Here is a 24947-nt window from a genome sequence, read left to right as displayed (position 1 = left end):
GCAACTAAAATTCACCAATCTCATCAAAACATTTCAACTTATTCTACATCAGTATCTTATTTAAAAATAGAGGAGACACAGGATTTGAACTTTTAAAAAACTAAGGCAGAAGTTCTGATTTGTGGACTAGCTATAATACAACACAGAAGGAGGAGGAGTGAAGAAGAAACCAAACCAAACATTCGAAAAGATGACATGATATACGTAATGCAGCATTAGAAAACCAAAATAAATCCCTAGGACTTATTCATATGTTCAAGAAAGGTCTGAAGAAACTATTTGAGCAACCCTATATAGGCAACTACTTTTTATACATAAAAATACTCCCTTTCTTGAAAAAATACCATAAAACATGACTATATGCTGCAAACACATTATTATTATATTACCACAGGTCAACGCCTATTGCAACAATCTCCAAGATATATACATATAGTGGTATTTAAATTTTTATCCATAATTTACTGCTGGAGCAAACACAGATGGAAAGGAATATAAAGTCATTTGGTCAAAAATCTAAAAAAGGAGGAAACGAATGTACAAACAAGTTAAAAGTTAGTTAGAAACAGGATGTGAGGGTACAGTTTTTCAACTTTCAAGGTCAATGCGCTTCTCACCACATTTAAGCTCTGATTAAACTGTATTTAAACTTCTCATTTTACATTTGTCCAGGTGAAAAAGTGAAGTTTGATTTATTACTCAATCTTTGAAAAGTAATTCTAAGTGGAAGAAATGTTTCTGAAAGAACTCTATTTCTAAATGCTTACATTTTATAAAAATATAGGTCAAATGGAGAGAAAGGGGAGATAAAGGCTATAGTTAGAAAAGGCCAATAGTAACAACAAAGTCATTTCTAATGCAGACATAAATGCTGAAATACAAATCTCAAAAAAGAAAATAATAATACCTGGATATCTTGCAGGCAAATTTCATGAGCATCCAAAGAACACTGTAGTCTTGGTTCTAGTAGTTTCTTTAAATTGCCTATTGGCTCATTGATGTCTATGGCCTGACTTACACATTCAGCTGGAGTGTAGGTCTGTTCTACAATGCTGAAGAATACAGTGTTAGAGGGCCCAGTGTTAAAGAATGTAATGGTTAACAATTACCTTCTTACCCTGGATATTAACCCAACAATATGTTCAAAACAAAATTCAATTCCAAAACACATTTCTGGTCTTTGAAACTCATTTCTGCACAGACACCTTTCATAGTGGTAGGCTCGTCATCAACTAGTGTTGCCAAACTTAATAACAAATCACATTACACAAAGAAATGCAAGCTTGAAATTTAAGGCACCTTTGCAAATAGACCACATCACACACACACACACACACATACATGTGTGTGTATGTGCATACTAATATTGCTTACACTAAAATATTTAAGGGGAAATGTCTGCATTTATATTTCCAAGTTATTTTGAAGAATTTCAGGCTCAGAAAGGAATATAAAAAGTCTCCTCAAAACTTGTATGGTAGCTCTACTTCCCAAAATCAATACAATAATACAAGTTATAAGATATGAAAATACAGGTTATATAAAATATTTTCCATCTAATCTAATCTGAAAACTACTGGTTATAATCAGTCTAGATTCACCTTAAAAAGTTATATTCTTCCTTTAAAACTCTCCATGTGCTCTTTTTGCATTTTTACTTCATATTCTAAGTTCTACAAAAAACCGTTAAGTTCCTTAAGAGTAAAACCTTTGGTAAGTAATTCTACGTATCTTTTGTGAATCCTTACTTGAGGCCAAATGGAAAGTAGATACCAGTAAGTATTTGCTGAATTGGTAAATCTACAATTCAATCAAGTTTCACATGTTTAATTTAAATATGGCTTAAATCCCACTTACAGTTGTCAAAAAGTGTGTTCTTAAAAATTTGTCGTTACATTTTCACGTAAATTCCATGTATAATTCAATAAATACATAACATTCAGTGAATATATGTGGCCTAAATTCCTAAAACTTAAAATTTATAAAAGAGACCACTCATGACTGAAAAAAATTATTTTAAAATAATAAACATTTTATTATTATTACTATTTGTTAAGGTAGATTAATTGGGTCTTTTGCTTATGTAAATATTTTCACAAACTCTTCAGCTATAGCAGAGTGGGCTATATATTTCTTTTTTTTGGTAACAATAATCTTTACAAGAGTCAGATGTCACTTTAACACAGATCTTTAAGGACACATTTTACATAGGCTCAACATTTAAAACATTTTTTAATATTCTGTTGCCATCATTTAAACCTTGGGAGATCCATATAAAAAAATCTGATTACCAATTTCCCTTGAGAAAATGTAGATGATCTCACATCACTGGATCGACATTCCTGCACAGCACTCTGCTACAACTAGACAGCTCTAACTGCCTGCTTCACATAGCTACTCCCCAGGTCAACAGTAACTGCAATCACAGTAACTACCAACCTCTTACATGAGACATCAACAAAGGTTTTCTCTACGAAGTCAAACAGTAAAAACTTTACACTCTGTGGATCATTTATACATATATGTGTGTACAAAAACATAAATATATTCATGTCAGGCTTCAAGACAGCTCAAATGATCCTCACCTTCTAATATTTACAGCTTTTTACAGTTCCCTCACAAACTGTCCCAAAGCTGGACTGTGTGATCCAAGGACTATGGCAGAGTGATACAAGTACTGCTTCTTAGATTAGCTTATTTAAAAAGACACTGTGGTGAACGCTCCCTCCGACCATTTGCTTTAGGGAAAGCCAGCCGCCATGTGGTGAGCAGCCCTACACAGAAGCCCATGTGCTGAGGAAGTGAATGGTACTGTCACCAGTCTTATGAGTGATTTTAGAAACATATGCTACCATCAACCAACACTTCAGATGACTGTAGCCCAGACAGACAGCTTAACTGCAAGCTCTTGAGAGTCTCTGAGCGAGAACCAAGCAGCTAACTGACTGGATGAGAGGCTTCCGACTCTGAGAGACTCAGTGCAAGAATAACTGTTGGGTGTTTTAAGCTGCAAAGTTCTGGAGTAAAGTGCTACATAAATAAGTATATGTATGTATATATATACAGCCTATTGTTTCTTCTGCTGGAGAAAACAGCATAATCAAACATGCTGAAAAGCTCCATTCACAACTTAATGTCTCCTGTGCAATCACATCAAGCTATTTTAGACCTTTTTGGCCAATACGTTTCCATGCCAGGGCATGATGGGAGAGGACAGGGTGGGGGGCACTTAAACAAGGTTTGTATTTTGAGCTAGAGCAAGACATCTTGCCTGAGCAGATGAGGTGGCCTGAGTAACCACGGCTTCATGAGTAAACATGGCCTCAGGGCAGAAGAGCTGCTAATTAACTGGCACAAAAATCTCAATTTTTCAAGACAGAAAAGTTGCAAAAGATCTATTGCACAAGATTGTGCCTACAGATGACAATACTGTATGGTACACTTAAAAATTTACTGAGGGCAGATACTGTGTTAAATGTTCTTACCACAATAAAATAACAATTTTTAAACTATTTCAGGTCTTTCATCTCAGCTGCACGCTCAACATTCAGCAAGCTACTCAACCTTAGTAATCTGTCTATTCCCACTGGATTTCTTCTAAACCTCTGTTACTCTACTGAAGTTTTGTACCACTCTTCAGCCCCTCTTACTTTCAGTACATTATCTCAGCTCCTGCTTTCCAGAGTAAACTAGGACCATTAGTCATTACCTTCCTTGTCCTTCTTGACTCCCAAATCTCTCTTTTCAGTCATATTCTCTCCTTGGATCCTGAACTCATTACCACTGCCCACCTTCCTTAATGGAGTAAGCAGTATTCTATTACTATTTCAAAAACTAACACCTTTCACTTCTCTATATCCTTAGTACTATGATGGCTCATGACCAACCTAGACAACATATTAAAAAGCAGAGATATTACTTTGCTGACAAAGGTTCGTCTAGTCAAAGCTATGGTTTTCCAGTAGTCATGTATGGATGTGAGAGTTGAACTATAAAGAAAGCTGAGCACCGAAGAATTGATACTTTTGAACTGTGGTGCTGAAGGAGACTCTTGAGAGTCTTTCAGTCCAAGGACTGCAAGGAGATCAAACCAGTCAATCCTAAAGGAAATCAGTACTAAATATTCACTGGAAGGACTGATGCTGAAGCTGAAGCTCCAATACTCTGGCTACCTGATGCAAAGACCTGACTCATTGGAAAAGACCCTGATGCTGGGAAAGATTTGAGGGCAGGAGGAGAAGGGGACGACAGAGGACGAGATGGTTGGATAGCATTACTGACTCGATGGGCATGAGTTTGAGCAAGCTCTGGGAGCTGGTGATGGATAGGGAGGCCTGGCGTGTTGCAGTCCATGGGGTCGCAAAGAGTCAGACACGACTAAGCAACTGAACTGCCTGCCTGCCTGCCTGATGGCTCATACAGCTGTGTGTTTCTTCAAATATAACGTAGTCTCTACCAGGGCAGATTAGAGTCTCATTTATTGATGTACTCCTGATAGTTACTATTTGTAACTAGTTCAGGCTGTGAATTAAAACTCTTACTGAAATAAAAGAAATCAGCACTGACAAAAGGAAAAAGAATCCAACAGTGCCTGAAGGGTAGAAACCACCACAATCAATTGCTTGACCATTATTAGCTATGCTTACTACCATCTTTAGTATAAAACTATCTTTTCCTCCCAGCTACAAAGCCATTAAGTCAGAGGAAAAAGGCAATACATTATCCCTCAAAATGCTGAGGTCAGTTGGGAGGGAAAAAAAAAGGTCCTCAAAGAACTTGGCTATTCTTAATTAGGCATGTTTATAAAAAGTAGTAAATTAAAAAAATACCAACCTTTCTTCTGTGCACTCTGCTTTCTCTGTTCCATCAATCTCGATTTCTATCAGCTCCTCTGCTTCTCTTTTCGTCATGGCTGAAGTATTTCAAAAGTTCAGCCCTACAAGAGTTAAATTTTAAGACATTCTGAAATGCATAAGCAGACACGTTACACAAGAAGTAAAGACCCAATTCAAATATAACCTGAGGGTAAGCAGAAGAAGAGGACGCAATCTTCACATATAAAAGAAAATCCACAAGCAATATTTATAAACCAGTTTTTCTTTAAATGGTGTTTACCAGTCTGCCATGACATCAATATCATTCCCTTGGATTTACTGGGATGTTTTGACCCTAGTCTCAGTCAACAAATTATTAAGATTACTTCAAAATCAAGTAAAAGGCATGTCGACTGTATTACAGCAGTTCGGTCTTAATAACAGATTTAAACCTGCACCTTAAAAATCAACATGGGAATTCCCAGTGGTTAGGACTCCGCACTTCCACTACAGGGGGTGTGAATTTGATCCCTGGTGAGGGAACTAAAATAATCACATGCCACACAGCATGGAGGCGGTGAGGGGGGTCAACATGGAGCTGAAAAATTGACAACTGTCCAGCTAAAAAGTTGTACTTTATTAGCAGAGTTTACTATAAACCACTATTGACAGAGTAAGCTAAATTAAAAATTAGCTAATTAAAAATTAACCCAAGCTATGATTTATGTTACAAATTACATACCTTATACATGCCAGTACAATATTCTCAAATGGCAAAATAAAATAACAAAATCATAGATACATGAATTACTGCCCTGATTACACCCTAGAATTTTTTACGATTATTTTTCAGATGTGGTTTTATACCTTTTAATCAAACTATTACATCAGTTTTTAATTCTCGCATGTAAAATTTTCACTTACTACATTAAACTTCCATTGATTTTTGTACCATTGATATATTATGTGCCATTCTGTACCATTTGCACTACCAATACTAAAATGTTATAATTTTATAAAATGCTAAGTAATGTATAAAATAGCTGCATATGTTGGCATTCCTTTATGGCCATTTCCAAGGTGTTAATGCTGTAAGTTACAGGTTGTTGTGCGTGTTCAGTCAGTTGGGTCTGACTATTAGAGACCCCATGGACTGCAGCCTGCCAGACTCCTCTGTCCATGGTATTTCCCAGGCAGGAATATTGGAGTGGGTTGCCATTTTTTCCTCCAGGGGATCTTCAGACCCAGGGAGTGAACTCACATCTCTTGCATCTCCTGCATTGGCAGACAAGATTCTTTACCACTGTGCTTCTTGAGACGTTTACTAACCAGCTGACCTTAAAATACAGAGATCATCCTCGATTATCCAGGTGAGTCCAGTGAAACCACAAGAATCATTAAGAGAGGAAGAATCTGAAGAGATCCAGAAAGATTCAAAGTGAGGGCGACTGACGGGCTGTGATTGGCTTTGAAGATGAAAAACAAAGAGCCAGAATCCAAGGAAGACAGGCAGTCTCTAAAATTTCAAAAAAGCAGACAGACCCTCCCCCCAGAGCCTCCAGAAGAAATACAACTCTGCCAACACCTGCTTTTAGCCCAGAATGACCCATTTCAGACTTTTGACTTCAAGAACGTATGATAGTACATTGCTGTTTTCAAGCCACTAAGTTTGTAGTAATGTTACTGTAGTTCTAGGAAACTAGTAAGTCTTCTTTCCCACTTTAGAGAGGGTTGTAACTCTGCTCAGGTCCAAAAATCTCCAACTACTGGGGAGCTGGTTTTCTGATAACTTAGTCTCTAAATTCTGGCGTCCGAATCTAGACTTTCTGGTACAAATGATCTGATTTCTCCCTCATTATAAAGGCTCCTCTCACAGCTCCTTTATAACAAGAAAGAATAATAATAAGAGGATGGGGCTCCCACTGGAACAGACACACACCATGCACATCCAGCAGAATGCCTAGGCCCCAGCAGGTTTTGTCTGGGATGACAGAAGAATGAAGGGCTTTTGTTTTCCTTTCTTGCTGACCACAGCCTAGTCAGTCTTTCCTTTCCTCATAAAGCCTATTTCTTAATTGATACTATGTGTTAAAACTGTGGAATTCAACACAAGCACTAAAGCAAAACACTGGTGGCAGTAGCCCAGTAGGGACCGACCTTATAGACCAGCATAAGCTCACCTGGGAAGGTGTGTTTGTTGGCAGATGTATACACAGAACTTTGAACAGAGCTGCTCCTTTTGTAGGCACTGTATTAAAGTGTGGTTAACAAGTGAATGTTAAAACAACCAAAGGGGCTTCCCTGGTGGCTCAGCTGGTAAAGAATCTGCCTGCAATGCGGGAGACTTGGGTTCGATCCCTGGGTTGGGAAGATCCCCTGGAGAAGGGAAGAGCTTACCCAATCCAGTATTCTGGCCTGGAGAATTCCATGGACTGTACACAGCCCATGGGGTTGCAAAGAGCCAGACACAACTGAGCAACTTTCACCTATGAGCAGATCCTTGGGACTTCTGTATTTCAAACAGCTGCCATTTTTGGACTTCCCTGATACCTCAGTTGGTAAAGAATCCACCTGCAATGCAGGAGACTTCGCTTCAATTCCTGCGTTGGGAAGATACGCTGGAGAAGGGATAGGCTACCCACTCCTGTATTTTGGGGCTTCCCTTGGGGCTTAGCTGGTAAAGAATCTGCCTGCAATGCGGGAGACCTGGGTTCAATCCCTGGCTCGGGAAGATCCAGGAATCCAAATTGCCAACATCCACTGGATCATAGAAAAAGCAAGTGAATTAAAGAAAAACACCTACTTCTGCTTTATTGATTATGCCAAAGCCTTTGACTGTGTAGATCACAACAAACTGTGAAAAATTCTTAAGAGATCGGAATACCAGACCACCTTATTTGCCCCTTGAAAAATCTGTATGCAAGTCAAAAGGCAAGTTACAACTGGACACAGAACAATAGACTGGTTCCAAATTGGGAAAGGGGTACATCAAGGCTGTATATTGTCACCCTGCTTATTTAACTTATATGCAGAGTACATCATGCAAAATGCTGGGCTGGGTGAGGCACAAGCTGGAATCAAGATTGCCAGGAGAAATACCAATAACCTCAAATACAGATGATACACAATAACCTCAAATTCACTTCCTTATGGCAGAAAGTGAAGAGGAACTAAAGAGCCTCTTGATGAAAGTTAAAGAGGAGAGTGAAAAAGCTGGCTTAAAACTCAATTCAAAAAACAAAGATTATGGCATCTGGCCCCATCACTTCATGGCAAACATGGGGAAACAATGGAAACAATGACAAATTTTATTTTCTTGGGCTCCAAAATCACTGTAGGTGGTGACTGCAGTCATAAAATTAAAATAAAAGACGCTTGCTACTTGGAAGAAAAGCTATGACCAACCTAGACAGCATATTAAAAAGCAAAGACATTACTTTTCTGACAAAGGTCCGTCTAGTCAAAGCTATGGTTTTTCCAGTAGTCATATGAGAGTTGGACTATAAAGAAAGCTGAGTGCCAAAGAATTGATGCTTTTGAACTGTGGTGTTGGAGAAGACTCTTGAGAATCCCTTACTGTAAGGTGATCAAACCAGTCAGTCCTAAAGGAAATCAGTCCTGAATATTCATTGGAAGGACAGATGCTGAAGCTCCAGTACTTTGAACACCTGATGCAAAGAGCTGACTCATTGGAAAAGACCCTGATGCTGGGAAAGACTGAAGGCAAGAGGAGAGGGGACAACAGAGGAGAAGATGGTTGGATGCCATCACCGACTCAACAGACATGAGTTTGAGTGAACTCCGGGAGTTGGTGAAGGACAGGGAGGCCTGGTGTGCTGCAGTCCATGAGGTCGCCAACGAGTCAGACACAACTGAGTGACTGAACAGACTACTAAGAACCATTTCATACCACATAATTGACTCCAGAAATCTAGATGACTTAAATGTGAAAGGTAAAGCTATAAAACTAATAGAAGAAAGTGGTGGAATTTTTCTTGTGGATAAAAAAGGATTCATTTCTTAAAAAAGCATTCATTTCTTAAAATTCCAAAAACATATAAGAAAAAAAATTGATAATTTCATTACATAAAAGTTAAGATAGTAGACAGGATATAGCGTAGAGAAAGACATTTCCAATATCCATATATGATAAACAAATAATAACTGGAATACACAGTGAACAAGTTGATAATAATCCCCCAAAAGTCAGAACAAATTAGAAAAGTAGGTAAAGAAGGAAACTCACCTAAAGGGAAACCAAAATGGCAAAGGACACGAGGAGATGCTCCGGTTCAAGCTATTCACCTGAGTGAGTGAGTGAGTGAGTGAGTGAGTGAGTGAGTGAGTGTGTGTGTGTGTGTGTGTGTGGCAAAGATCAGAATGCTGAATACTGAAAAGAGGAGCAGCAGGCACCTTGGAGCACAGGGATCCTGCCTCTGCTGATGGAAGACAGACAGGACTGACCACTCTGGAGAAACAGCTAAGCAGCACTTGCTCAAATAAAGTGAGTATACCTATGACCCAGCAATCTTGCCCTTAGATAAGAATTCCAGAGACATTCTCACAGTGATTGATAATAGTATGTTAAGGGTAGCTTTGCTGGAGACAGCTGAAAGCAGGGGCCAATACACGAACCCGTGATAAGAGAGTACTGCAGACACAAGAAAATGTGGAAGCAGCACACACTATGGAACTTTAGTAACAGTCGGAAACAAGGAGATAATGAACACATACACACAAAGCATAAAAACCTACCAAAAAAAGTGAGAAATGGACTAAGGCTTATATTATAGCAGGACAGCATTTAAAAGGGTCATTTATGTTTTATCTTTCAGGGTCCACGAGCAAGTCCACTCCCATTTCCATAACCAACTTTTAAAACGAGTGAATTTTTTAGGGACTTCAGAAAAACAGAAAGAACTTTAGGAATTTCCCTGGTGGTCCAGTGATTAAAGTTCCATGCTTCCAATGTAGGGGGCATGGTTTCCATCCCTAGTCAGGGAACTAATATCCCACAGGTCATGCAGCATGACCAATAAAATTCAAATAAACAATTAAAAAAAGAAAAAAAAAAGCACTGTAAGCAGATAGGGTAGGAGGTCCCCAGAAAAGAAGAATCAGGCATGGCTTTTGACAAACAGAAGCCATTTTTGTCCTAAGCCATTTTGAGATCTAAGCCTAACCACAATGCTTACCCTTGAATAGATCTCAGTAATAATGCTCTTAAGGAATAACAATAGCAAAGATAGTAAATCAGTATAAAAACTCCAGGTTCTGTTTCCATGGTAAAGATTAGCCTGAAGCACTTTCTTGAGCTGCTCTGCAGAATTTAAACCCTCCTCTACTGGCAACCACTAGATCAACTATAACCCAAAGGATGATAATATTGATCTTTTCTGACCTTTGTGACTTCAATCAGCTAAAGCTTGGTTGCTGTCAACCTCTGCCCCAATCCTGTCTTGAACTCTCCTCTTCAAGCTCCTTCATAAATATGCATGTACCCTTAGCTTAAGACTTTTACCAATTTTGCTGCCCCGGTGTTCTTCTTGCTCTAAGTAATAAATCTCTTCTCCTGATCTTTGGCTTGGTTGTGTCTTTTGTCTCACACCCACCAAAAGATGAATCCAGTTTTCTGTAATTACCAGAGAAATGGCCCTAAGGCCTTTGATCAACAGGGATACTTGGCACACCTTTTGACAGAAGCACTAAGAGAGAGTTGTTAAAAGAAATTTATACCGTGATCTTTCAAAAAAGTTAGAGATCGGACTCTAAAAGGTGCCAAAGCCAGGGTGGGAGTGGGCAGCGATGAATCCAACACACTTTTGGAAAACACTGTGTTACTTAAATCTCTGAATTGATCTTCTTTCTCAATCCTCTAAATTTAGCCTAAAGAAGCAATGGAGACATTTGGCAAGCTGTCCACATCTTTGCCGTCAATGCTTGAGCGGGTCTTAGCTCTTTTCCTTGAGGCCAGCTGCCCAGGATTCTATGTCAATACTTAAGAAAACGGAGAAGACAGCATTACTTGGAGACTTTCCACACAGGAAAATGTCCCTTGACACTGGTTTTTCCTGGATTAAACCTAACCTGTGTTCAGAACACTTCACAAAACGAATACAAATTTATATTTAACTAAAAATTCCAGAAAAGGCTAGTATTCTTTAAAATAGTTACATTTACCTCTATCTTTTAAAGCCACAGATAAATTTGAGGATTATTCTCCATTGGAGCACGTTATTAGAGTTTAGAATAATTTTTCATAGTGCAGGACAATAAGTAAATGAAGGATAAATAAACACAAATGTAACCTGGGAGTTTTTCTCAAGTTAAAAAATACTATTAAATATTCTGAGAAAAAAGACATTTTTGGTTTTTAAAGATAAAAGTCAATAGCTAAGAAAAAGTAAACACAGACATCTGTGTGTATACATCCAGAGAGAAAGCAAGTGTGGAGAAAGTGTGGCAAACGTGGTGTCTTTGGGGGTCAAGGTGTACCTTGTACAATTTCAGTGTATAATTTTTTGAATTTTCCTTTAGACTTGAAGTTTTATAAATAAAAGTTGGAGGGAGACAAGTCGACAGTTTTAATTGTTCAGCCTCCACCTGCTCCTCCATTAAACACTTAGCTCGTTATTTAGATTCATTTTAAGATGATACACGCCTCATGTCACTGCTCCTGTAGACGCAATCCAGGTAAAACTGACGTCCATCTAGCGTCAGAATTTGTCTGAAAATAATTAAGGCTGGAAAGCTTGGATCAAATCCTGAGAGAGAGAGAACTTATTGTTCCCTCCAGTTTCGAACTAGTTGACCCAGTTTCTTTTGACATTAAGACAATACAATACCTACGAACGTTATCCCTGCCCAGTTCTTTGCTTACGTGGACCCTTCTAAACCTTTGCTGCCTCCACGACTCAGAACTACCGCGAGTCTTTCTAAATCACTAATCTCTTGCAGTGCAACATTAGGCGTGGTCCTCCCTGCCGTTAACCTAATCAAACTGGGATTCCTAAACACAAAGACGTTGCTGGCTTATCTTCCAGCCTGCAAAAGCAAACTTAAAAAGCTGACAAGCTACAGTAACCCATCGTTTTCTCGTCTCACTTCCTCGTTTTTAAAAGAAACCCAATGGACTCTACAGACATTAAACAGATGGCTTTAACGCAACAGCAAGACAATTTCTAGAAAGACCACTGGACGCGAAGGGAGAGCGTATCGCTGAGTTGGCAAGAAGATCGATTTGGCATCGTCCTGTGAGATCCCAGGGGCGTCGGATCAGGTGATCCCGACCGCGGCGGCTGCGAAGCACGGCGGACAGCCGAGCAGGGGCACAGGGCGGGGAGGGGGCGGCGAGAGGTGACAGGAACTACCCGGGCCCCGGGGGCGCGCGGCCTCGCGGAGCCCCGCGCCGCGCGCCCCCCGCCCCTCCCCGCACAGCCTCCCCCGCCCCTCCCCACCCGGCTCCCTCAAGTCTCCACGAACGGAAATGGGAGTCACAGCGCCGGGGACCAGCGGAAACAAAACACAGAGGCGGCCGCGGGGGGGCCGCGGTGGGGGAGAAGGCCCCGGAACGAAGCCGGCCCGCGCGGGCCCGCGCTCTCCTCCTCCCCCGCGGCCGCACTCACCCGCTCTGGATTCAGCCCCGTCGCCCCCGCCCGCGCTCCAGAGCCGGCTGAGAAGCGCAGCGGCGCGGGCTCCACGTGCAGCGTCTCTCCCGGTAAGACCCGCAGCTCCCACGACTCGAAGCGGGAGGCCCCTGGGCCCTTCCCGCGAAAACGGCGCAGAGAAACTCCAACCACCCCCCTCCCGCCTCCCAGGCACCCCCGGGTCCGGGACTACAACTCCCAGCAGGTTGCGCGAAACGGACGCCTGAGGCAACGGAGGCTCACGAGGCACAATGTAGCAGCAACGCCCCAGTTCGCTTTGTTTTACACTGTCACTTTGCACAATCGTATACCCCAACAAACACTCCCTCTCCCCCGTCCACCAAGGACTAGGACGCTGACTCGGGGCCGGGGGGACTGAACTAGGGGACAGGCCAGTCCAATGGCGCATGCGTAAACCACACGGTTTCCGAGAGGGAAAAAGAGAGCGGGTCAAGTCGGGCGAAGGAAAGATGGCGGAGGCGTCACGAGAGGACCCGGAAGCACTTACCCTCCACTTCCTCCTCCTGTTTGGCTTCTGTCTCACCTAGAGCCGTCCGGTCGCAGTGTCTCCGAGACGCTTCCTGTCCGGTGAGCGTCGACCGTCTGAAACGGCGACCCATAATGCATTGCGATGGCGGGTAGGCGGGTGGGGGCGGAGCCAGGGCCGGAAGTAGAGCGGGGCGGCGGCGGCGGTGGCTGGCGGCTCGGTGCTGAGTGCAAGGTGACTGGGAGGGTAACTGGACTAACGTGGCCTCTTGGGACTTGGGTTCTGGGTTTCTTCACGAAGTCTGGGATGCCCTTTTCCCTCTAAGACTCTGGAAAAGAGAGCAACCTTGTATCCCGGGGCGCCTTCACGGCCTGGCCCGGGGTCATTTTCGACCTCGGCGCCTTTCGGCCTTGAAGTGTGCTGTAGATTGAATAAGTAGCCAGACAGTCCCGCTCTGAGGGCCAGCCTGGCTCTCAGGGTGGCGCGGGCGGCAGGGAGGCCGGCGCTTCGTGGACTTGCAGCCCGTCTGGGACAGCCCAAGGTCATATCATGTCCGCGGGGCCGGTCTGCAGCCAGGCCTGCTTATCCTGGAAGCGTGGGAGGTGGTTCTGAACTATTTAGGCATAGAACTTGAGAGAAAAAGACAATAGTCATCTTAAAAGTTTCGACGCCACCTAAAGATGTTGGTAGTGCTGAAACTTGGTTAAGCAGCTTTTGTTTTACATCACTGTTTTATGGAGGAAAGCCTTGGACTGGCCAGTCATCAGTGTAAACGGGAGAGCCATGCTCCCTCTCAGCACAGGGCCGCGTCTTATGCTGTGTTCTTTTCTAGCTGTTGCATTCCCCAGTTTCTTTGAGTATGTCCAATCCCTGTCATAGCTGGCTTGCGTGGCCTCGCATAGTACTCGAATGGAGGACTTAATCATAGTTGATACTCTGTATACATATTTGGATTCCCTGGTTGCTCAGACGGTAAAACTTCTGCCCGCAATGCGGGAGACCCGGATTTGATCCCCGGGTCGGGAAGATCCCCTGGAGAACGAAATGGCAACCCACTCCAGTACTCTTGCCTAGAAAATTCCATGGATGGAGGAGCCTGGTGGGCTGCAGTCCATGGGGTCCTAAAGAGTTGGACACGTCAATACCTATTTGTGTAATGACGTGTATATTTCTCAATAGATATTCAGTCGTTGGGGGAAAAAATGAAACAGGAGAAGGAACAAGTTTTGATAGATTATGTGTTCCTTTTTTAGATGAGTTTGAGAGCAAGGTAAGACTTCTGAAGGGATGAGAGGTGTTGATGTATAGGTTTGGAATTCAGGAAGAAAACCACGCACAATTAGGTGTCATTTGAGGATTATTAATAAACTGTCTTGCACATTGTCTTACTGTCTGTGAAGGAGGCTCAAGAATACTTTGCTCTGTTTCTTAACAGGATTGCTGTAAGGGTACCAGGAGAGAATATGTATGGAAGTACTTAGCAGAATACCTAGGTCTGAACAGATGTTACGGTGACCCTATTGGGGAGTGTTGTTTGTGTTTATGTTGCCAAAAGGGCAAGTATACACTGAGTTGCACAGTTTAAAAAATATATTTGTGTCCTGTCAGATTCTGTTGTGTAATCTGGGATCGGGTACTTACCTCTAAGCCACAGTTTCTGTATCTGTAAAGTGAGAATGATATTAAGTAGCACCTCGGGTGTTAGTCGCTCAGTTGTGTCCCCGACTATTTGTGACTCCATGGACTGTAGCCCTCAGGCTCCTCTCTCCGTGGGATTCTTCAGGCAAGAATACTGGAGGGGGTTGCCATTCCCTTCTCCAGGGGATCTTCCCCACCCAGGGATGGAACCCAGGTCTCCTGCATTGCAGGCAGATTCTTTACATCTGAGCTGCCAGGGAAGTAGCACCTTGCTGCTAAGTCGCTTCAGTCGTGTCCGACTTTGTGCGACCCCATAGATGGCAGCCCACCAGGCTCCGCCATCCCTGGGATTCTCCAGGCAAGAACACTGGAGTGGGTTGCCATTTCCTTCTCCAGTGGATGAAAGTGAAACGTGAAAGGGAAGTTGCTCAGTCGAGTCCGACTCTTAGCGACCCCATGGACTGCAGCCCACCAGGCTCCTCCATCCAAGGGATTTTCCAGGCAAGAGTACTGGAGTGAGGTGCCATTGCCTTCTCCAAGTAGCACCTTAAGGTCATTCAAATAGTTTTCTTTCATCCTGTAGACGAAGGATATTTGGTAGATTGTAGGATTTATTTTGATAGTCTTTTATGTGCTATTTTATGGGCTTCCCTGGCACTATTGACGTTTTGAACCAAATATTTCTTTGTTGTGGGGAGGCTGCTATTGTTGTTGTTGTTATAGGATTTTGGCAGCATCCTGGTTTTTACCCACTAGAGGCTAGTAACATTCCCCGTCAGGACAACCAAAAATGTCTTCAGACATTGCCAGGCATTTCCTGTGGGACATCCCCACCACAATTAGAGAACTGCAGTGCCACTCTTCAGTCTTCTGGCTTAATGCTTTCCAACTCTCACTAGTAAAGGGCCACTTTCCCCCTAGCCCTTGTGGATATCTTTGAAGAATCCAGTAAAAATGAATTACTGGAAAATTTAGTAGATGAAAGTCAAAACATGGAGACACAAAATATGAACTCTTAATTGCTTCCCTTGTGGCTCAGCTGGTTAAGAGTCCACCTGCAATGTGGGAGACCTGGGTTTGGAAGATCCTGGAGAAGGGAAAGGCTACCCACTCCAGTATTCTGGCCTGGAGAATTCCATGGACTGTATAGTCCATGGAGCCACAAAGAGCTGGACAAGACTGAGTGACTTTCACTTTCACTGTTGAATTCTGCAGGTACGAATTACTCTGTCAGATTGCTGTAAAAGTTTCTAAATGCTTATTCCCAATTTTGATACTACAGTGGAGCAGTAACACAGTACTACTGACAGTCCTCAGACCACACTTTGAGCAGTAGTGTTATAATTTAACAGTTCCGTGTGACGGTGCTTGTTTAATTCATTTGGGGAGCCTGGGGAATCATGTTAGTGTGTTGGGGTTTCACTTTAAGGTTCAGAAGTTTTACCAGGCTATATCGAAGTGTGACTCTATCATTCCAACATGGCTTGGTCAGCCTTTTATTAATCTGGGGCAATTTCTTCTAATTTTTCTATGATCTCCTTTTTCTTTTGGAATTCCTGCTTGCATATAATTGATACTTTTGTGTTAGATCTTTTCAAGACACTTAAGTGAGTTCTCAACTGAGATCATCCTGTAATTTATATACTATAATTTTTTAGTTAGAAAATCACGTATTTTAGCTTCAGGAAGTCTAAGAACTTAGAGGTCTTTAAGTCCTTAAAATTCAGGCTTCCTCACAAATTCTCTTTCATTGACGAGGCGGTACTGCTTGATTTTCCCTCTCTTGTTGGTGGACTCCCTTGTGTGTGTGTTGTTTTGTTTTGTTTTGACTCCCTTGCTGTTTTTTCTTGCTGGTTCTTTTGGACTCAGATCTGGTTTTTACAGTATTCGTGAATGCCTGGAATCCTGCAGCTGTACCACAGGGAGAGCAGTTTCTCTCCCTTTGGGCCTGTGAAATGCAAACTGAGGCTGAGGCAGCTGTCTCCAGGCTCCCTGCTTATATCCCTTTTTGCCTTTTGAGGGAGTCAGGGGAACCTGGTAGGCTAATATGGGAACCAGTATTACTGTCTCTCTGCTGAGGCTGGGCAGTCAAGACTAAAAAGTTCATGGAGAAGAAACACCCCATCCCAGATTTTGTGCTTGCTGTCTGCATCTGACCTAGTGGAGGTGCATGCAGGCCTGAGTGATTCTGAGCTGCTGCCAGATCCCCCAGCCTTTTGCTTGAGAAGCAAAACACTTGCAGTGAGGAGTAGAGAGGGAAAGCGATCTTAGGTCAGGCAACTGTTCTCAGTGTTCACTGAGCTCTGGTAAGTTCTGTAGCGCTTAGCAGAATTAGAGACCCACTGTAACACTCTCACAGGGGTTTCACAGTTACATCTATCTTAATGTATCCTCACATGCTGGTTCTTGTTTCCAATAACAGGATCACCATGATTCTTCAGAGACTCTTCAGGTTGTCCTCTGTTGTTCAGTCTGCAATCTCAGTCTCTTTGAGGAGGAACATTGGTGTTACAGCAGTGGCATTTAATAAGGAGCTTGATCCTGTGCAGAAACTCTTCGTGGACAAGATTAGAGAATATAGAACTAAGCGACAGTAAGTGGGTAGATCATTGACTTTGGTGTTAATGTGCATATTCAGAGTATGTAAGTTTTGAGATGGTAAAAAATTACTTGGCGTTTCAAAGTGTCTAAGACCTTCACTGAGCTGATCCCTGTGGTACAGGCTCATTAGCTGCTCCAAAAGAAAAAGATGAGGACCTTGATTTTTTTTTAAGTCTCAAATTTTATGAATTCCCAGGGAGAATTGCATTAAATCTAATGCCATTTTAGATGTATCCCCACTGTAATGTCATTTATTATAAACTGGAGTCAATTCATACAAGTATACCATACAAGATCCGTACAATTCATACAAGATCCATACCAGGATCTTGGAAATCATTTAGGAACCATATTTGAGAAAATTAAGCCCCTTAGACAATGATTATCCTAAGGTCATAAAACTAATTATGGGGAAAATATACTCAGAATATTCTTAACTCTCAATTTAGTGATCTTGGGACCACTAAATTGATTTGGGGAGAAATGTATAAGCATAGCATTTTTTCTTTAACGTTAAATCTTTGGGAAAGTAATATAGATCAGTTCAGAGTTTTGTTTTATTTAGTTGTCTATCATATGCAGAGCACTGGACTATTGAGAGTGGTGGGCTACAAAGAAAGAAGCCATTTTTGCATTTCCATAATATTCTTCAAGTCTACCAGGGTACAAAGTTTGTAAGCAAGTAAATATAATAGGAGGTAAAATAGGTTAAGTGATAAGGTAGTGACTCATTCAGTGTTTGGGGAACTTCTTGGAAGGAATCCTCTTTTCTAGCTGGTACATTTTGAAAGGTGGCATGGAAGAGTAATGTTTCCAAAAGCTTGTGGATCCAAGAACTGGACAATGATCATCAATCATCAAAGTATCTGGTTGAAGGCTCTATCTAGAACTGCACTATATATTTCTGTGGCTGTTATCCACATGTGACTATTAAAATTCTAACTGAGTATAAATAAAAATTCAGTTCCTCATTTGCCTTTTAGCCACATTTCTGGTGCTCAATACCAGATATGGCTAGTGGTTACCATGTTAGACAGCACAGACACAGAGCATTCTGTTATAGAAAGTTTCTCTTGTACATGCTGATATAGAAGAAAACTGAGTCCATGACAAGAAACATCATTAACAAGTTCTTAAATTAGAGCTGGCTCAGTATTTTTTTGTGTGGAAATAACAAATAAGATCCTATGCTTTTATCATAGGCATAGGTGAAAATACTAGGCTTGATGGAATTTTCACTTATAATTTTTTTATTGTTCATTGATAAGCAGGCAATGACATTATGACAAACAAGAATTTGTACAAATAGTTAATTAGGTCTAATTGGCCCGTTGCTGGTCCCTGAAGTGAAAATCTCTCAGTTGTGTCCAACTCTTCGACCCCATGGACTATATAGCCTGCCAGGCTTGTCTGTCCATGGGGATTCTCCAGGCACTTTAGTGGGTATCCCTTCTCCAGGGGATCTTCCCAACCCAGGGATCAAACCCAGGTCTCCGGCAGTGCCGGCAGACTCTCTGCCACCAGCCACCAGGGAAGCCCAGCTGGTCCGTGATGCTGTTTATCTTTACAAAGCACAACTCTTTGTCATTTTATTGCTTGGCAAACAAAATACAGACATCCAGGCTTTACATTCTGGGCCTCCTGTGATCTGGGTCCTGCTGGCTTTTCCATTTAGGCTGCTTAGCATACCCCACATACAGCCAATGCTTTCCCAACTTCTCATCTTGGCTTTTGAGTCTTAGAATGTCTCAAATTACATGACCCAAATGCATGGTTTGTCACAAATGCCACCTTTTAAAAATGAAATCTCCCTGTTTAGCTTAGCAAAAGTGACCCCTCACCTCTAGTAGCTTTTTGTTAAACTGTGCCTTTAAAGGTTATCCCCTGACTGCTTCTCGGCATAAATGTTTATAAATATTATTTTTTTTCTTCTAAATGGTAAAACCTCTGAGGATAGGAAGTAATTTGCTTCTTTGATAGGCAGCTCTTACAGACTTAAACCCTTCAGTGGTGTTTGATTTAAAGCTAGTGATAGTAGATAACTGCACTGGTCCATGAGTGGTATACGTACACAATCTCTTAATTCTCTCAGCACCGTCAGGTAAGACTTTTGAGTTGTTGGTGTAGAAACTAGAGTTTAGAGTGCTTCATGCCTTGCTGTAGTTCACACAGTAACTAGATTGTAGAACTGACAATGAAACAAGCAGTTATTCACCCCAAGCCCATAGACTTAGCCATTACACCTTAATGCTGCTCAGACGCTGAGAGATTCTGACTTTTAATAATACTGATACTGACAGACCTTGAATGTTTTGTTTGAAGTTGTATAATTTGTGTGAATCCTCATATTTAAAATTGTTTGAGGTTACAGTCAAATTGAAATACTTGTTACCTTTCAGAAAAGTCTGCTCTTCTCTACACTCGGAAGGTCTGTGAAACTTAATTTTTTTTTATGTAAACTAATGCTTAAAATACATTTTTACTTGGTCATGTACACTACAGGACATCTGGAGGACCTGTTGATGCTGGCCCAGAGTATCAGCAAGACCTAGACCGGGAGCTTTTTAAGCTTAAGCAAATGTATGGTAAAGCAGACATGAATACGTTTCCTAACTTCACATTTGAAGGTAAGTCTTTGTAATCACAGATTCACTGTAGATCATTTTAAGTAGAGAATATTTACATTGGTTGTTTGGAGGATTAAATGACAATTACACATGAATGTAATTTGAGCAAGCTCCCGGAGTTGGTGATGGATAGGGAAGCATGTCGTGCAAGAGTCAGACATGACTGAGCGACTGAACTGAATGTGTGAATGTGTTAGGACAGTGGCATGTGTGGCAAGCTCTGGGGTAAATGCCACTGGAGGAGATCACATAGCATAGAAGTTAAACGGTGGGGACCTAAAATCAAATGCCTGACGGTATCATTACGGGCTATGTGATTCCAGATAGTTAACTGGTCCCTGTTTTCTCATCTGACATTTGGGTAAGATTATACTGTCGTCTTAGCTGTAGTCAAATGACGTAATATATGTAAATTCATAGAGCCTGGTTCATTGTAAGTCCTAAATAAATCTTAAGTTATATTTACATATAGATGTTTCTTTAAAAAATTGGAAGACAGATGAGATAAATATTAGTTTTTTAGAAAATATGCTTTGTTGCAATATGGCCAAGTTTGAACCTTTGTTTCCTCTTTTTAGACCCCAAGTTTGAAGTTGTCGAGAAACCACAGTCCTGAAGAAGTAATGTAAACTTGATCTGGTAATTTGTCCTAGATGAGTTTTCAGCTGGCCAGAAGTAACAGAATAAATATACATTTCACAGCTGTCAAATGTTCTTTTAATTCTGATTTCAAATAAATTATTTGGTGATGTTAGATATACAGCTGAGTATTGAATTCTGGTTTTTTTTAATTGATTGATTTTACTTTATTTTTATTTCCTGTTTCGGATCTTAGTTGTGGCATGTGAACTCTTCCTTGGAGCTCGTGGGATCTAGTTCCCTGCCAGGGACTGAACCCAGGCCCCCTGCATTGGAAGCTTGGAGTCTTAGCCACTGGACCACCAGGGAAGTTCCCGAATTCTTTGTTTTTAGATCCTCTTGTTTGGTTATATGAAAGCAGATGGAGACCTTGGATTAACCAAGTACCATTTGCCCCGAACTCGCCAGATTCTTAGAGTGTTGAGGTGTCCTGTTTATTTAGGAGACTTACTGCTGGAGAGGAGCCACCCTGACTGAAGGAAGGCGTGTTCTCAGTGGAGGATGTCACACCTGCTCCCAGAATATGAAGAAACCGTTCAGAAATCATTGATCATAACTTTTTCAGGGAACTCAAGTGTGACTGTGAATACGTTCAGGGACTTACCTTTATGTTTTAACTTCCGTCTCCTCATGTGTTAAATGTTTTTATTATCCCAGTAACTCACCTCCCTCCTCTTCCCTTACAGTGTAATGGTCACTATGTTTGTTTATTACAAGGCTATGTGGGTAGATCAGGGAAAGCTGGGGGCAGAGGAGAGGAGGGTTCTACAAAGGAATTTCCTTGAAAATAGATTAAGCTGTATGGTGGTGTTTGCCCAGTGGATGGAATATTGAGCAGATGTGCCAAATAAGTGGCAGACCAGGTGCGTCAAAATTTCAGTAAGTAGACAGTTCTATTTTTTTTTTAAGAGGCAACTGTGCCTTTTTAAAGCTGACACTCTCATGTCAATAAATACATGTCCAAAGTAAAACTTTGGAGATTGTTTTTAAAAAGTGAAGTCGAGAAAAACAGTCTTTATTACTAGGTTATCTCACTTCGAAAGGAATAGATTTTTACTATGGCATACCATATTAGCTGAATCTAAACCTGGTGAAAGTGTAAGTGTTAGTTGCACAGTCATGTCTGGCTCTGTGACCCCATGGACCATAGCCAGCCAGGCTCCCTCTGTCCATGGAATTCTCCAGGTAAGAATACTGGAGTGAGTAGCCATTCTCTTCTCCAGGGGATCTTCCTGACCCAGGGATCAAACGCGGGTCCTCCTGCATTGCAGGCGGGTTCCTCACCGTCTGAGCCACCAGGTAGGCCCTGGTGTTTTAAAAGAAGGACAAAGCTGTGTTGAGGAAAGGTATGGGAACCAGAAATGGACATGTGCCTGCCTGTTATGTGTCTGTCTGGTGCTACTGTTTACAACCAAAGAGGGCTTCTGTTCTAGGCAGTTTTCACTTCACTCCATTTAGTGTAGGATTTTCTGTCTCTGACTGTTGCTCCCCTTGGTCTGGCAGCAGAGTGCTGACTCTGGTTAGATGCTCAGTGTATGAGTTCTTGGAGCGCTGTGTGGGCTAGAAGCTTTCCTCATGCAGATTACCCTAAATGGGAGGTCCATTCCAACCTGTCTCTTACAGACTCCCCTCCACTCCCACTTCAGCCATACAGTCCACAGTCTTGTTTCAGATGTTTGTCTTGTGTGTTTGACAGGATGGCTCAAGACCAACTATCTACTTTCCAAGCTGCCAACTTGACCACCGAAAACAGATACTTTCTTTGAGACACAATGGGAAGATAGGTGCCTCACCATTTCCTCTGCTCTATTCCTTGATGGCTTTTCCCTTTGCTCAAATAGCTGTTTGGCAGGTGCCTTCAATTGTTGCAGGTGTTTCTCTTTCAAATTTTCTTTACTTGCCTGGGGGTGAGTTAGGGAATGGAACTCACAGCTTTGACAAAGACACACAATTTGGACAATTCATTCTCTGTCTCAGGCTTCCCTTGTGGCTCAGCTGGTAAAGAATCCGTCTGCAGTGCGAGAGACCTGGGTTCAATCCCTGGGTTGGGAAGATCCTCTGGAGAAGGGAGAGGCTACCACACTAGTATTCTGGCCTGAAGAATTCCATGGACTGTACAGTCCACGGGTTCACAGAGTCAGACATGACTGAGCAACTTTCACATTCTCTGTCTCCCTACACAGTTCAGTTTATGGATTTTGTGTGCTGGGGTAAAGGAGAACCATGGTAATAATTTCAGGGTAGCACAACTGTCTTTTTATGAACATCGAAGCAGGTGTTTATATCCAAATTAGTTATGAGTTTCTTTGGAAAACGAGGTGCTTGTCAGCCTTCAGGTAACAGAAAAAGTCCCAATCAACAGTCTGTTAGATGGATATAAACCTTTTTCTCATTCTCTTTGCTATACGGTATCCTAAAATTTAGAAAAATAAATTTTTTGACCTACAGCAACTTCAGTATAATTGATGGTAATTAAATGTTTGGAAGAAAAAGAAGGTTGAGAATGAAAAGTTAAATGGCAACTAACTTGAGGGATCTAACAACTGATTGTAAAAATTCTCAATTTTTACACCATCTTTAAGAACATCTTTAAGAAGCACTTTACGTTCAGTGTTGAAAACATAAAATGGAGCATCTGCCCTCAATCGTAAAGAAGTTAAGTCCTTTGTTGACACAACTGTTCATTTGTTTTGAGAACATTTCTTAGTCAAAAGTTTAAAGACCTATTATACTCTGCTGCTGCTGCTGCTGCTGCTGCTGCTGCTGCTGCTGCTGCTGCTGCTGCTGCTAAGTCGCTTCAGTCGTGTCCGACTCTGTGCGACCCCATAGACGGCAGCCCACCAGGCTCCACCGTCCCTGGGATTCTCCAGGCAGTAACACTGGAGTAGGTTGCCATTTCCTTCTCCAATGCATGACTCCAATGCATGAAAGTGAAAAGTGAAAGTGAAGTCGCTCAGTCATGTCTGACTCTTCGAGACCCCGTGGACTGCAGCCCACCAGGCTCCTCCATGGGAGAAGATTTTCCAGGCAAGAGTACTGGAGTGGGGTGCCATTGTCTTCTAGTATGTCTTAATTAGTACTTTTAAAAAAGCTTGGTCACATAGAATTATGGCATATACTAATTCTGTGTCCCCTGTTTCTTGTTTGTAGGGAAAAAAGAAACATTACAGTCTCCTGTGCTGAATCCCAATGAGCAGGCTCAAGCAGCTAGTGCACAGGAGTCCCTGGCCTTCTCACCCCACCCCACCCCTCACAAAGAGCTGTAGATAACCTGATGCATACCTTTCAGTTGTTCTGCAGAATCCTCACAGGACAGTTACTACATGCTGGCCACAAGCTTGCAGATCCAGAAGGCCAAGATTAGACATCACCTTGTTACTTCACCGCCATATTCTGCTTTAAAACTCTTCCCTTAAAATCCTAAAAACCATCAGGGGGTTCAGGCATTTTGAGCAGATCCTCCTTGCTTAGCTCATGCAGTAGACCTTTCTCTGCTCCAGACTTCAATGTCTCACTGTGTTTGGCCCCTGCATGGGGCACAACAACTGAAGTATCAGTATGTAAAAGTTGATAGTTAATTTTGAATTTCCTGGCCTACGAAAACTTTCCCAAGCCCATATATAACAAAAAATAAAGGATTGAAAGTTAAATTTTAAAACTTGAAAGAGGAAAAAACATTTTAAGATCTTTTTAAGAACTACGTGCAAGTGGATACCTAATACCTAAAAGGAGTAGAATAATAGAAAAATAATTTTTGTCCAGCCTTAGTTCATGGAGAATTAATTTGTGTGACTGTATAATAAATGGATTATAATGACATTACAGAGTACAATTTTAATATTCTAAGTATAGAGAAATTTTATCAATAAATACTCTGAATTGCCATTTCCAAATGCTCTTTTGATCTTCAAAAATTCATTCAGTACTTGAAAGTCACTCAGTCATGTCTGACTCTTTGTGACCCCATGGACTGTAGCCCCCAGACTCCTCTCTCCATGAAATTTTCCAGGCAAGAATACTGGAGTGGGTTGCCATTCCCTTCTCCAGGGGATCTTCCTGACTCAGGGATTGAACCGGTCTCCTGCATTGCAGTTGGAGTCTTTACCATCTGAGCCACCAGGGAAGGCCCTAATGGTTAAATACGCTGGGGTTTATAAAGGTGTACATAAAACATGGTTCTTTTCTCAAAGTACTTCTAAATTGGTAGTGATGCCAGAGATGTACCTATGTAACTGTATTAAATGGAAATCAAGAAGTGCCATAAGAAAACCAATCAAATGCTATGGAAATTTAGAGAAGAAAGAAACCTTCCAGCAAGGAGAGTTTTCACAGAGAAGGTGGAATTTGAACTGAGTCCTGAAAAATAACTAGAATTTACATACCCCATGGTTAGGAGAATCAGCAGCTCTCCAAGTAAAGAAGAAACAAAAGGTTGTTAAGATAAAATGACCTTAATTCAGTTTGATAGGTGCGTAAGGCAACTAAAGAGGAACAG

General features: G+C 41.7%; 2 protein-coding genes across 5 annotated transcripts in view; one reads left to right on the top strand and one right to left on the bottom strand.

The window, feature by feature from the left end:
* GABPA (GA binding protein transcription factor subunit alpha) overlaps positions 1 to 13085 on the bottom strand; it is a 40462-nt gene extending 27377 nt beyond the window's left edge. The window contains exons 1-3 of one of the 2 annotated variants that reach the window (XM_040227587.1): positions 12969 to 13085; positions 4834 to 4936; positions 908 to 1052 (exon numbers count right to left, since the gene is read on the bottom strand). In XM_040227587.1, coding sequence (XP_040083521.1) covers positions 908 to 1052; positions 4834 to 4910 — 222 coding nt within the window. In that variant the 5' untranslated portion in view covers positions 4911 to 4936; positions 12969 to 13085. Of the gene's footprint in view, positions 1 to 907; positions 1053 to 4833; positions 4937 to 12439; positions 12532 to 12968 lie in introns of those variants that run through there. The other variant, XM_040227580.1, reaches the window with a different exon arrangement.
* On the top strand, positions 12310 to 20573 carry ATP5PF (ATP synthase peripheral stalk subunit F6). Of its 3 annotated transcripts, none has more exons than XM_040227606.1 (4): positions 12310 to 12531; positions 17008 to 17178; positions 19689 to 19813; positions 20392 to 20573. In XM_040227606.1, exons 2-4 carry the CDS (start codon positions 17015 to 17017, stop codon positions 20427 to 20429), a joined length of 327 nt encoding a protein of 108 aa, XP_040083540.1. In that variant the 5' UTR covers positions 12310 to 12531; positions 17008 to 17014; the 3' UTR covers positions 20430 to 20573. The 3 variants fall into 3 exon arrangements, with proteins under 3 accessions (XP_040083540.1, XP_040083537.1, XP_040083530.1); XM_040227603.1 differs by having other exon boundaries at positions 12350 to 13048; XM_040227596.1 differs by lacking the exon at positions 12310 to 12531 and adding an exon at positions 13007 to 13181.
* Positions 20574 to 24947: the final 4374 nt, after the last annotated feature.

Source organism: Oryx dammah, unplaced genomic scaffold (assembly GCF_014754425.2).
Source record: "Oryx dammah isolate SB20612 unplaced genomic scaffold, SCBI_Odam_1.1 HiC_scaffold_2, whole genome shotgun sequence".
NCBI classification, from domain to species: Eukaryota; Metazoa; Chordata; class Mammalia; order Artiodactyla; family Bovidae; genus Oryx; species Oryx dammah.
This window is presented reverse-complemented; position numbering and strand designations above follow the sequence as displayed.